Source organism: Salvelinus fontinalis, unplaced genomic scaffold, assembly GCF_029448725.1.
Source record: "Salvelinus fontinalis isolate EN_2023a unplaced genomic scaffold, ASM2944872v1 scaffold_0184, whole genome shotgun sequence".
In the NCBI taxonomy this organism is placed as follows: domain Eukaryota; kingdom Metazoa; phylum Chordata; class Actinopteri; order Salmoniformes; family Salmonidae; genus Salvelinus; species Salvelinus fontinalis.
In genome coordinates this window covers 237,151-252,179 of record NW_026600393.1, presented here as the reverse complement: position 1 = coordinate 252,179, position 15,029 = coordinate 237,151, and the positions used below count along the sequence as shown (strand labels likewise).

Here is a 15,029-nt window from a genome sequence, read left to right as displayed (position 1 = left end):
TCCTCTCCTCTCCCTAACCTGGCCCTCTCCTCTCCTCTCCCTAACCTGTCCCTATCCTCTCTCTCCCTCCTCCACTGCAGGAGTTGAAGCAGGACATCTCCAGTTTCCGTTACGAGGTGTTAGATCTCCTTGGTAACCGCCGGCCCCCCAGATGCCACTTCTCTTCCAGCAGTGAAGCCACACTTAGAAATGAGGGAGGAACCAGTGACGAAGGGGGGCCTGACCCTGACCTTGACCCCTCCCTGGGGTCGCAGGAGGGGAGTGGAGCCAAGAGGTCAAAGGGCGTGACCTTTCTGACCCCGACAGGAAGCATGGAGAAGAAGAAGAAGCCTAAATATGGCGTCTCCGCGCTGGTCCGGAGTATTTCAGGAATGGAAGTGGTATCCATGACGAGGGAGGAAGAGGAGCAGGAAGGATGGGGGGAGGAGGGATGGGAGGAAGATGAGGAAGAGGGTAAACCAAAGAGCAACGGGGTGAGGAGAGAAGCCGTTCCGTCCTCTTCTTCTTTTATCTTCCCTTCTTTCCCTTCTTCCTCCACCTCCGTCTCCTTATCCTTCGCTCGCACTCGGAGTCGTCTCCAGCAGTTGTCGTCGGCGACGTCCAATAAGACAACAGACTCCTTTAAGCGCCTCGGCTTACTGTTCTCACGCAAATCCCCGCCCCTTCCCCTCTCCGTTGGCCAATCTCCTCCTTCCTACACCATCTCTGACGGCTTGCTCCGCCCCCTGAGAGGTCGCGGGTCATATGACCTCGGTTCGGTGGGTCATGTGACCCGCAGCGAGATGCACCTGAACCAGGTCGGACATACTAACCCGGTCGGAGCCCCTCCTGTTTCCTCCGGACGAGCCAATGGGAGGGACTCTCTGCTAACCTTGCCCCTCCCACCTCCCTGTCCCTGCCAATCCCTGCACTGTGCTTCCAATATGGTCGACTCGAGCTCCCACCTCCTGGACTCCAGCGAGAGCGTCTTCGAGGGAGGAGGAGGGGGCAGGGTTTTGGGAGAGGGGTGGGTGGGGCCTTGTGATGTCATAGAGGACTCCGGCGGCATCGACGACTCTGTCACTACACAACTGTAGAAGGCTGTCATTTGTTTCCATGGTTACCTAACTACCGGTACTTTCCTAGCAAACACAAAGCCATGAGGGACATGAGTGATGTCGCATGTTTGATGTCATAGACCCTAAACCCCCCCCACATCTTACCGATGATGTCACTGGTGATGTTATACAGACTGTTGCTCTCCCCGTTGTGGGGGGGGGGGGGGGGGGGCAAGAGGAACTCAGTCGGGACCAGCTATGCCGTAAAGACAGTTTCCGTGGCTACCGAGAACGCTGTTTCGCTCGTCTCTTGTGCAAGTCTCCGGGGCCGTTGTGTCTACAACAAGTCTTTATGCTCTATGGCTTATGTACTGACCAAGCTGTTGGACGTATGGACGTTGCTAGAGTTTTGACCTTTCATAGGGATGTACTCTGGGACTCTATGGTACAGCGAGACTTAATGGGACTCTATGGTACAGCGAGACTTAATGGGACTCTATGGTATAGTGAGACTTAATGGGATTCTATGGGACTGTGAGACTTAATGGGACTCTATGGTACAGCGAGACTTAATGGGATTCTATGGGACTGTGAGACTTAATGGGACTCTATGGGACTGTGAGACTTAATGGGATTCTATGGGACTGTGAGACTTAATGGGATTCTATGGGACTGTGAGACTTAATGGGACTCTATGGTACAGCGAGACTTAATGGGATTCTATGGGACTGTGAGACTTAATGGGACTCTATGGGACTGTGAGACTTAATGGGATTCTATGGGACTGTGAGGAACTTCCTCAAAATAACTCTTCTAGTAATAATGAACTATTTTACTACTGCTACAAATCTTTGCTTTACTTTGCAACAGTACGCTTCCTGCTCTTTGTGAAGGGGAGACGGAAACAGAGAGAGAAAGAAGGAGAGACCGAGGGATACAATTTTAGAAAAGAAAATGAATGAAAGAGAGAAAGAGACTAAAAAATGTGTCACAATAACTTGAAGCGTTTGTTTTCACCGGCCAATTCTACAACTATCAAACATCAATAACACAGTGAATAACCAGACCATGTTACATCTACACACACACACACACACACACACACACACACACACACACACACACACACACACACACCTACACACACACACACACACACACACACACACACACACACACACACACACACACACACACACACACACACACACACACACACACCTACACACACACACACACACACACACACACACACACACACACACACACACACACACACACACACACACACACACACACACACACACATCTATACACACACACACACACACACACACACACACCCACACACACCTACACACACACACACACACACACACACACACACACACACACACACACACACACACACACACACACACACACGTTTCTCTCCAATAGGTTGTCTATGTGCTGTCGTCTCTACCCTCAAAACACAATTGCACCAAGGCTACAGGTCAATGGTTTTATGGCAGTAATCAATCAAAGTGATCAGTCAATAAGTGTCATGTCTGATCACATGACCAGACATTGATCAATAGTGATTGATCAGATTCTGTTTGTTTCTATCTCATTTAAAGACCTCATAGCACCTGATGCCCATAATCATCCCCATAGGGCTGGTCTCTAGAGAGAGAGAGAGAAAGGAGGTCAATAACTATTTATATGGCTGGTCTCTAGAGAGAGAGAGAAAGGAGGTCAATAACTATTTATATGGCTGGTCTCTAGAGAGAGAGAGAGAGAGAGAAAGGAGGTCAATAACTAATTATATGGCTGTTCTCTAGAGAGAGAGAGAAAGGAGGTCAATAACTATTTATATGTCTGGTCTCTAGAGAGAGAGAGAGAAAGGAGATCAATAACTAATTATATGGCTGTTCTCTAGAGAGAGAGAGAAAGGAGGTCAATAACTAATTATATGGCTGGTCTCTAGAGAGAGAGAGAGAGAGAGAAAGGAGGTCAATAACTAATTATATGGCTGTTCTCTAGAGAGAGAGAGAAAGGAGGTCAATAACTATTTATATGTCTGGTCTCTAGAGAGAGAGAGAGAAAGGAGATCAATAACTAATTATATGGCTGTTCTCTAGAGAGAGAGAGAAAGGAGGTCAATAACTAATTATATGGCTGGTCTCTAGAGAGAGAGAGAGAGAGAGAAAGGAGGTCAATAACTAATTATATGGCTGTTCTCTAGAGAGAGAGAGAAAGGAGGTCAATAACTATTTATATGTCTGGTCTCTAGAGAGAGAGAGAGAAAGGAGATCAATAACTAATTATATGGCTGTTCTCTAGAGAGAGAGAGAAAGGAGGTCAATAACTAATTATATGGCTGGTCTCTAGAGAGAGAGAGAGAAAGGAGGTCAATAACTATTTATATGGCTGGTCTCTAGAGAGAGAGAGAGAGAGAAAGGAGGTCAATAACTATTTATATGGCTGGTCTCTAGAGAGAGAGAGAGAGAGAAAGGAGGTCAATAACTATTTATATGGCTGGTCTCTAGAGAGAGAGAGAGAGAGAGAAAGGAGGTCAATAACTATTTATATGGCTGGTCTCTAGAGAGAGAGAGAGAGAGAGAGAGAAAGGAGGTCAATAACTATTTATATGGCTGGTCTCTAGAGAGAGAGAGAGAAAGGAGGTCAATAACTATTTATATGGCTGGTCTCTAGAGAGAGAGAGAGAAAGGAGGTCAATAACTATTTATATGGCTGGTCTCTAGAGAGAGAGAGAGAAAGGAGGTCAATAACTATTTATATGTCTGGTCTCTAGGGAGAGAGAGAGAGAAAGGAGGACAATATTTTTTATCTTTCTTACGCAGTCTCTCTTCTCTCTCTCTCCTCCCTCCCTCTCTTTCCTCCTCCATCCCTCTCTCTTTCTCCCCCTCCCTCTCTCTCTCTCTCACTCCCTTTCTCTCTCACTCCCTCTGTCTTTCTCCCCCATCCCCCTCTCTCTCTCTCTCTCACTCCTTTCTCTCTCGCTCTCTCTCACTCCCCTGACTTTCTCCCACTATCCCCCTCCCCCCCCCTTTTTCTCTCACTCCCTCTTGCTCTCTCTCTCTCGCTCACTCCCTGGTAAGTGACTGGAACACCATTATGAATATAGAAGGTATATGAAGACAGACTAATTTGCAATCTCAGATGAATATACATACAGTTGAAGTTAATGTCTTGGGCAGATGATGAAGGAATTGACTTCAATCACAACCAAACACTGGGTTCCATATACACACATACACATACAAAGACACAGACACACAGACAGACAGAGACACACACACACACACACACACACACACACACACACACACACACACACACACACACACACACACACACACACACACACACACACACACACACACAGACAGACAGACACAGACAGACAGACAGACAGACACAGACAGACACACAGACAGACAGACAGACAGACACACACAGACAGACACTCACACAGAGACAGACACACACACAAAGACACAGACAGACAGACAGACAGACAGACAGACAGACAGACAGACACACACACACACAAAGACAGACACACACACAAAGACAGACAGACAGAGACAGACAGACACACACACACACACACACACTTTTGTGAAAAGCCGATAGATAAAACCGTTCCCATTGCAAAATAGTGCTTTTAATTAATTGATGGAAAATACCAGTCAATGTAAATACATTTGACTGTCATGATTAATTTGTATAATTTAGCAGAAATAAATTGCAGTGTTCTTTAGTCCCCATGGTAACAGGCTATCAGCACATCGCGCAGTTAGCCTAGTGGTTAGAGTGTAGGGACGGCAGGTAGCCTAGGGGTTAGAGTGTAGGGACGGCAGGTAGCCTAGTGGTTAGAGTGTAGGGACGGCAGGTAGCCTAGTGGTTAGAGTGTAGGGACGGCAGGTAACCTAGTGGTTAGAGTGTAGGGACGGCAGGTAGCCTAGTGGTTAGAGTGTAGGGACGGCAGGTAGCCTAGTGGTTAGAGTGTAGGGACGGCAGGTAGCCTAGTGGTTAGAGTGTAGGGACGGCAGGTAACCTAGTGGTTAGAGTGTAGGGACGGCAGGTAGCCTAGTGGTTAGAGTGTAGGGACGGCAGGTAGCCTAGTGGTTAGAGTGTAGGGACGGCAGGTAGCCTAGTGGTTAGAGTGTTGGACTAGTAACCGAAAGGTTGCAAGTTCGAATCCCCCAAGGTACAAATCTGTCGTTCTGCCCCTGAACAAGGCAGTTTAACCCACTGTTCCTAGGCCGTCATTGAAAATAAGAATATTTTCTTAACTGACTTGCCTAGTTAAATAAAGATAACATTTTACAAAACATCACCCCACCACTTTACAACGTGACCTGGGGAACATATGCATTTTGAATACACTTCATTACTTGAAACCTGAATGTTTTATTAATATTATATAATAATATAATTATTATGAGGCATATTCTTACCTTGCTTCCAAGTATCCGAGAGTCATAATCCGACCTTGGAAACGGAGAGGCAATTCTTTTATATAAAGACTTCATAGGCAGCGTGTGAGTTTAATGTTTTGGGTGAAGCTTACAATTTATCCTACAATTTCTACCGATATGCTTGCCAGTTATCATTTTCATATGTACTTTGTAATGAAACGTTAATTTCAATACTAATTTACATCTTTGTCACATATGGAATCGCTATCAGGCACTCTGTTTAGAATGGTGTTTTTCCAGTGAATTGCATTTTGGGAAATGTTTGAAAATGTTGTTTTATTGGCTGCTTCATGACAGGAGTTGCTTGTTCTGTTGAGATGAATTACCATAATCTACGTGTTATTTCTGTCATTCTGAGCACCGTGCTTGTGGACGTCACAATGCATATGGCTCCGGTTCATTTCTCAAATGGCCTGTAAATTAAAATCTTCCCAGTCACGTTGTCCAGGGGCCACATGTTCCTAATGGAAATCCTGACACACACACACACAGTCTAGTATAACTAACCTTGTGGACACACACACACACACAGTCTAGTATAACTAACCTTGTGGACACACACACACACAGTCTTGTATAACTAACCTGTGGGGACACACACACACAGTCTAGTATAACTAACCTTGTGGGGACACACACAGTCTTGTATAACTAACCTGTGGGGACACACACACAGTCTAGTATAACTAACCTTGTGGGGACACACACACACACAGTCTAGTATAACTAACCTTGTGGGGACACACAATTCAGTCCCATTCAAAATCCTATTTTTCCTAACCCCTGACCCTGACCCTAAACCGAACTCTAACCCCTAATGCGTACTCTTATCCTAACCCTAACCTTACCCCAAAAACCTAACCCCTTAAACTAGCCCTAGCTCCTAGCGCCTAACCCTAAAACTAGCCCTAGCTCCTAGCGCCTAACCCCTTAAACTAGCCCTAGCTCCTAACCCTGAAACTAGCCCTAGCTCCTAGCTCCTAACCCTAAAACTAGCCCTAGCTCCTAGCGCCTAACCCTAAAACTAGCCCTAGCTCCTAGCGCCTAACTCTAAAACTAGCCCTAGCTCCTAGCGCCTAACTCTAAAACTAGCCCTAGCTCCTAGCGCCTAACCCTAAAACTAGCCCTAGCTCCTAGCGCCTAACCCTAAAACTAGCCCTAGCTCCTAGCGCCTAACTCTAAAACTAGCCCTAGCTCCTAGCGCCTAACTCTAAAACTAGCCCTAGCTCCTAGCGCCTAACTCTAAAACTAGCCCTAGCTCCTAGCGCCTAACTCTAAAACTAGCCTTAGCTCCTAGAACCTAACCCTAAAACTAGCCCTAGCTTCTAGTGCCTAACCCTAAAACTAGCCCTAGCTCCTAGCTCCTAACCCTAAAACTAGCCCTAGCTCCTAGCTCCTAACCCTAAAACTAGCCCTAGCTCCTAGCTCCTAACTCTAAAACTAGCCCTAGGTCCTAGCGCCTAACTCTAAAACTAGCCCTAGCTCCTAGCGCCTAACCCTAAAACTAGCCCTAGCACCTAGCGCCTAACCCTAAAACTAGCCCTAGCTCCTAGCGCCTAACCCTAAAACTAGCCCTATCTCCTAGTGCATAACTCTAAAACTAGCCCTAGCTCCTAGCGCCTAACCCTAAAACTAGCCCTAGTACCTAGCGCCTAACCCTAAAACTAGCCCTAGCTCCTAGCGCCTAACTCTGAAACTAGCCCCAGCTCCTAGTGCCTAACTCTAAAACTAGCCCTAGCGCCTAACTATAAAACTAGCCCTAGCTCCTAGCGCCTAACCCTAAAACTAGCCCTAGCTCCTAGTGCCTAACCCTAAAACTAGACCTAGCTCCTAGCGCCTAACCCTAAAACTAGCCCTAGCTCCTAGCGCCTAACTCTAAAACTAGCCCTAGCTCCTAGCGCCTAACTCTAAAACTAGCCCTAACTCCTAGCGCCTAACTCTAAAACTAGCCCTAGCTCCTAGCGCCTAACTCTAAAACTAGCCCTAGCTCCTAGCGCCTAACCCTAAAACTAGCCCTAGCTTCTAGCGCCTAACCCTAAAACTAGCCCTAGCTCCTAGCGCCTAGTGCCTAACCCTAAAACTAGCCCTAGCTCCTAGCTCCTAACCCTAAAACTATCCCTAGCTCCTTGCTCCTAACCCTAAAACTATCCCTAGCTCCTAGCGCCTAACCCTAAAACTAGCCCTAGCTCCTAGCGCCTAACTCTAAAACTAGCCCTAGGTCCTAGCGCCTAACTCTAAAACTAGCCCTAGCGCCTAACTCTAAAACTAGCCCTAGCTCCTAGCGCCTAACCCTAAAACTAGCCCTAGCTCCTAGCGCCTAACTCTAAAACTAGCCCTAGCTCCTAGCGCCTAACCCTAAAACTAGCCCTAGCTCCTAGCGCCTAACCCTAAAACTAGCCCTAGCTCCTAGCGCCTAACCCTAAAACTAGCCCTAGCTCCTAGTGCCTAACTCTAAAACTAGCCCTAGCTTCTAGCGCCTAACCCTAAAACTAGCCCTAGCGCCTAACTCTAAAACTAGCCCTAGCTCCTAGCGCCTAACCCTAAAACTAGCCCTAGCTCCTAGTGCCTAACTCTAAAACTAGCCCTAGCTCCTAACCCTAAAACTAATTCTAAGCACATACATACATACATACATACATACATACATACATACATACATACATACATACATACATACATACATATATACATACATACATACATACATACATACATACATACATACATACATACATACATACATTCAGGTACCCCCCATGTCTAATAAAAGGAATGTAAAGCTTTAAGACGTTTCACATTATAAATGCATTAAACTGTTATTTTTATATGTTCTGATGATAATCGCATGTGACTTTATTCTCCAGGGACTGAGTGTTACTGACAGGGGTCCAGTGTACCTACGGCTGCGTCCCAAATGGAAACACTAAGCCCTATATAGTGCATGAGCCATAGGGAATACTCGTCAAATGTAGTGTACTATATAGTACATACTGGTTAAGAGTAGTGCACTGTATAGGGAATAGGGTGCCAGTCCTGGTCTAAATTACAGCACTAAATAGGGAATAGGGTGCCAGTAACAACCCCTAACCCCAGTAACAACCCCTAACCCTAGTAACAACCCCTAACCCTAGTAACAACCCCTAACCCTAGTAACAACCCCTAACCCCAGTAACAACCCCTAACCCTAGTAACAACCCCTAACCCCAGTAACAACCCCTAACCCCAGTAACAACCCCTAACCCCAGTAACAACCCCTAACCCTAGTAACAACCCCTAACCCCCTAACCCCTGTAACAACCCCTAACCCCCTAACCCCAGTAACAACCCCTAACCCCCTAACCCCAGTAACAACCCCTAACCCCAGTAACAACCCCTAACCCCAGTAACAACCCCTAACCCCAGTAACAACCCCTAACCCCATTAACAAACCCTAACCCCAGTAACAACCCCTAACCCCAGTAACAACCCCTAACCCCAGTAACAACCCCTAACCCTAGTAACAACCCCTAACCCTAGTAACAACCCCTAACCGCAGTAACAACCCCTAACCCTAGTAACAACCCCTAACCCCAGTAACAACCCCTAACCCTAGTAACAACCCCTAACCCCAGTAACAACCCCTAACCCCAGTAACAACCCCTAACCCCAGTAACAACCCCTAACCCCAGTAACAACCCCTAACCCCAGTAACAACCCCTAACCCCAGGAACAACCCCTAACCCCAGTAACAACCCCTAACCCCCTAACCCAAGTAACAACCCCTAACCCCAGTAACAACCCCTAACCCCAGTAACAACCCCTAACCCCAGTAACAACCCCTAACCCCCTAACCCCAGTAACAACCCCTAACCCCCTAACCCCAGTAACAACCCCTAACCCCAGTAACAACCCCTAACCCCAGTAACAACCCCCAACCCCAGTAACAACCCCTAACCCCAGTAACAACCCCTAACCCCAGTAACAACCCCTAACCCCAGTAACAACCCCTAACCCCAGTAACAACCCCTAACCCCAGTAACAACCCCTAACCCCAGTAACAACCCCTAACCCAAGTAACAACCACAAACCCCAGTAACAACCCCTAACCCCCTAACCCCAGTAACAACCCCTAACCCCAGTAACAACCCCTAACCCTAGTAACAACCCCTAACCCTAGTAACAACCCCTAACCCCAGTAACAACCCCTAACCCCAGTAACAACCCCTAACCCCAGTAACAACCCCTAACCCTAGTAACAACCCCTAACCCCAGTAACAACCCCTAACCCCAGTAACAACCCCTAACCCCTAACCCCAGTAACAACCCTTAACCCCAGTAACAACCCCTAACCCCAGTAACAACCCCTAACCCTAGTAACAACCCCTAACCCCAGTAACAACCCCCAAACCCAGTAACAACCCCTAACCCCCTAACCCAAGTAACAACCCCTAACCCCAGTAACAACCCCTAACCCTAGTAACAACCCCTAACCCCAGTAACAACCCCCAAACCCAGTAACAACCCCTAACCCCCTAACCCCAGTAACAACCCCTAACCCCAGTAACAACCCCTAACCCTAGTAACAACCCCTAACCCCAGTAACAACCCCTAACCCCAGTAACAACCCTTAACCACAGTAACAACCCTTAACCCCAGTAACAACCCCTAACCCCAGTAACAACCCCTAACCCCAGCAACAACCCCTAACCCCAGCAACAACCCCTAACCCCAGTAACAACCCCTAACCCCAGTAACAACCCCTAACCCCAGTAACAACCCCTAACCCCAGTAACAACCCCTAACCCCAGTAACAACCCCTAACCCTAGTAACAACCCCTAACCCCAGTAACAACCCCAGTAACAACCCCTAACCCCAGTAACAACCCCTAACCCCAGTAACAACCCCTAACCCCTAACCCCAGTAACAACCCCTAAAATACAGTAACAACCGCTGACCCCAGTAACAACCCCTAACCCCAGTAACAACCCCTAACCCTAGTAACAACCCCTAACCCCAGTAACAACCCCTAACCCCAGTAACAACCCCTAACCCTAGTAACAACCCCTAACCCCAGAAACAACCCCTAACCCCAGTAACAACCCCTAACCCTAGTAACAACCCCTAACCCCAGTAACAACCCCTAACCCCAGTAACAACCCCTAAACCCAGTAACAACCCCTAACCCTAGTAACAACCCCTAACCCCAGTAACAACCCCTAACCCCAGTAACAAGCCATAACCCCAGTAACAACCCCTAAAATACAGTAACAACCGCTGACCCTAGTAACAACCCCTAACCCCAGTAACAACCCCTAACCCTAGTAACAACCCCTAACCCCAGTAACAACCCCTAACCCCAGTAACAACCCCTAACCCCAGTAACAACCCCTAACCCCAGTAACAACCCCCAACCCTAGTAACAACCCCTAACCCTAGTAACAACCCCTAGCCCCAGTAACAACCCCCAACCCCAGTAACAACCCCCAACCCCAGTAACAACCCCCAACCCCCTAATTCCAGTAACAACCCCCAACCCCAGTAACAACCCCCAACCCCCTAATTCCAGTAACAACCCCCAACCCCAGTAACAACCCCTAACCCCCTAACCCCAGAAACAACCCCTAACCCCAGTAACAACCCCTAACCCCCTAACCCCAGTAACAACCCCTAACCCCCTAACCCCAGAAACAACCCCTAACCCCAGTAACAACCCCTAACCCCCTAACCCCAGTAACAACCCCTAACCCCAGTAACAACCCCAATAACAACCCCTAACCCCAGTAACAACCCCTAACCCCAGTAACAACCCCTAACTCCCTAACCCCAGTAACAACCCCTAACCCCAGTAACAACCCCTAACCCCAATAACAACCCCTAACCCCAGTAACAACCCCCAACCCCAGTAACAACCCCTAACCCCAGTAACAACCCCTAACCCCAGTAACAACCCCTAACCCCCTAACCCCAGTAACAACCCCTAACCCCAGTAACAACCCCTAACCCCAGTAACAACCCCTAACCCCAGTAACAACCCCTAACCCCAGTAACAACCCCTAACCCCAGTAACAACCCCTAACCCTAGTAACAACCCCTAACCCCAGTAACAACCCCTAACCCCAGTAACAACCCATAACCCCAGTAACAACCCCTAACCCCAGTAACAACCGCTAACCCTAGTAACAACCCCTAACCCCAGTAACAACCCCTAACCCCAGTAACAACCCCTAACCCCAGTGACAACCCCTAACCCCAGTAACAACCCCAGTAACAACCCCTAACCCCAGTAACAACCCCTAACCCCAGTAACAACCCCTAACCCCAGTAACAACCCCTAACCCCAGTAACAACCCCTAACCCCCTAACCCCAGTAACAACCCCTAAACCCAGTAACAACCCCTAACCCCAGTAACAACCCCTAACCCCAGTAACAACCACTAACCCCAGTAACAACCACTAACCCCAGTAACAACCCCTAACCCCCTAACCCCAGTAACAACTCCTAACCCCAGTAACAACCCCTAACCACAGTAACAACCCCTAACCCTAGTAACAACAAATAACCCCAGTAACAACCCCTAACCACAGTAACAACCCCTAACCCCAGTAACAACCCCTAACCCTAGTAACAACCCCTAACCCTAGTAACAACCCCTAACCCCAGTAACAACCCCTAACCCCAGTAACAACCCCTAACCCCCTAACCCCAGTAACAACCCCTAACCCCAGTAACAACCCCTAACCCCTAACCCCAGTAACAACCCCTAACCCCAGTAACGACCCCTAACCCCAGTAACGACCCCTAACCCCAGTAACAACCCCTAACCCCAGTAACAACCCCTAACCCCAGTAACAACCCTTAACCCCAGTAACAACCCCTAACCCCAGTAACAACCCCTAACCCCAGTAACAACCCCTAACCCCAGTAACAACCCCCAACCCTAGTAACAACCCCTAACCCCCTAACCCCAGTAACAACCCCTAACCCCAGTAACAACCCCTAACCCAAGTAACAACCCCTAACCCCAGTAACAACCCCTAACCCCCTACCCTAGTAACAACCCCTAACCCCAGTAACAACCCCTAACCCCAGTAACAAAACCTAACACCTAACCCCAGTAACAACCCCTAACCCCAGTAACAACCCCTAACCCCCTAAGCCAAGTAACAACCCCTAACCCTAGTAACAACCCCTAACCCCAGTAACAACCCCTAACCCCCTAACCCTAGTAACAACCCCTAACCCCAGTAACAACCCCTAACCCCAGTAACAACCCCTAACCCCAGTAACAACCCCTAACCCCCTAACCCTAGTAACAACCCCTAACCCCCTAACCCCAGTAACAACCCCTAACCCCAGTAACAACCCCTAACCCCCTAACCCCAGAAACAACCCCTAACCCCAGTAACAACCCCTAACCCCCTAACCCCAGTAACAACCCCTAACCCCCTAACCCCAGAAACAACCCCTAACCCCAGTAACAACCCCTAACCCCCTAACCCCAGTAACAACCCCTAACCCCAGTAACAACCCCAATAACAACCCCTAACCCCAGTAACAACCCCTAACCCCAGTAACAACCCCTAACTCCCTAACCCCAGTAACAACCCCTAACAACAGTAACAACCCCTAACCCCAGTAACAACCCCTAACCCCAATAACAACCCCTAACCCCAGTAACAACCCCCAACCCCAGTAACAACCCCTAACCCCAGTAACAACCCCTAACCCCAGTAACAACCCCTAACCCCCTAACCCCAGTAACAACCCCTAACCCCAGTAACAACCCCTAACCCCAGTAACAACCCCTAACCCCAGTAACAACCCCTAACCCCAGTAACAACCCCTAACCCCAGTAACAACCCCTAACCCCAATAACAACCCCTAACCCTAGTAACAACCCCTAACCCCAGTAACAACCCCTAACCCCAGTAACAACCCCTAACCCCAGTAACAACCCCTAACCCCAGTAACAACCCCTAACCCTAGTAACAACCCCTAACCCCAGTAACAACCCCTAACCCCAGTAACAACCCCTAACCCCAGTGACAACCCCTAACCCCAGTAACAACCCCAGTAACAACCCCTAACCCCAGTAACAACCCCTAACCCCAGTAACAACCCTTAACCCCAGCAACAACCCCTAACCCCAGCAACAACCCCTAACCCCAGCAACAACCCCTAACCCCAGTAACAACCCCTAACCCCAGTAACAACCCCTAACCACAGTAACAACCCCTAACCCCAGTAACAACCCCTAACACTAGTAACAACCCCTAACACTAGTAACAACCCCTAACCCCAGTAACAACCCCTAATTCCAGTAACATCCCCTAACCCCAGTAACAACCCCTAACACTAGTAACAACCCCTAACCCTAGTAACAACCCCTAACCCCCTAACCCCAGTAACAACCCCTAACCCCAGTAACAACCCCTAACCCCCTAACCCCAGTAACAACCCCTAACCCCTAACCCTAGTAACAACCCCTAACCCCAGTAACAACCCCTAACCCAGTAACAACCCCTAACCCCAGGAACAACCCCTAACCCCAGTAACAACCCCTAACCCTAGTAACAACCCCTAACCCCAGTAACAACCCCTAACCCTAGTAACAACCCCTAACCCTAGTAACAACCCCTAACCCCAGTAACAACCCCTAACCCCAGTAACGACCCCTAACCCAGTAACAACCCCTAACCCTAGTAACAACCCCCAGCCCCAGTAACAACCCCCAACCCCAGTAACAACCCCCAACCCCCTAATTCCAGTAACAACGCCTAACCCCAGTAACAACCCCTAACCCCAGTAACAACCCCTAACCCCAGTAACAACCCCTAACCCCAGTAACAACCCCTAACCCCAGTAACATCCCCTAACCCTAGTAACAACCCCTAACCCTAGTAACAACCCCTAACCCCAGTAACAACCCCTAACCCTAGTAACAACCCCTAACCCCAGTAACAACCCCTAACCCCAGTAACAACCCCTAACCCCCTAACCCCAGTAACAACCCCTAACCCCCTAACCCCAGTAACAACCCCTAACCCTAGTAACAACCCCTAACCCCAGTAACAACCCTTAACCCCAGTAACAACCCCTAACCCCAGTAACAACCCCTAAGCCCAGTAACAACCCCTAAGCCCAGTAACAACCCCTAACCCCAGTAACAACCCCTAACCCCAGTAACAACCCCCAACCCCAGTAACAACCCCCAACCCCAGCAAACAACCCCCAACCCCAGTAACAACCCCCAGCCCCAGTAACAACCCCCAACCCCAGTAACAACCCCCAACCCCAGTAACAACCCCCAACCCCCTAATTCCAGTAACGACCCCTAACCCCAGTAACGACCCCTAACCCCAGTAACGACCCCTAACCCCAGTAACAACCCCTAACCCCAGTAACAACCCCTAACCCCAGTAACAACCCCCAACCCTAGTAACAACCCCTAACCCCCTAACCCCAGTAACAACCCCTAACCCCAGTAACAACCCCTAACCCCCTAACCCTGGTAACAACCC

At 48.7% G+C, this 15,029-nt stretch overlaps 1 protein-coding gene across 1 annotated transcript in view; it reads left to right on the top strand.

Moving 5' to 3' along the window:
- Positions 1–1,254, top strand: part of LOC129844155 (short transient receptor potential channel 5-like) — a 40,781-nt gene extending 39,527 nt beyond the window's left edge. The window contains exon 11 of the mRNA XM_055912567.1: positions 81–1,254. Coding sequence (XP_055768542.1) covers positions 81–1,076 — 996 coding nt within the window. The 3' untranslated portion in view covers positions 1,077–1,254. The remainder of the gene's footprint in view (positions 1–80) is intronic.
- Positions 1,255–15,029: the final 13,775 nt, after the last annotated feature.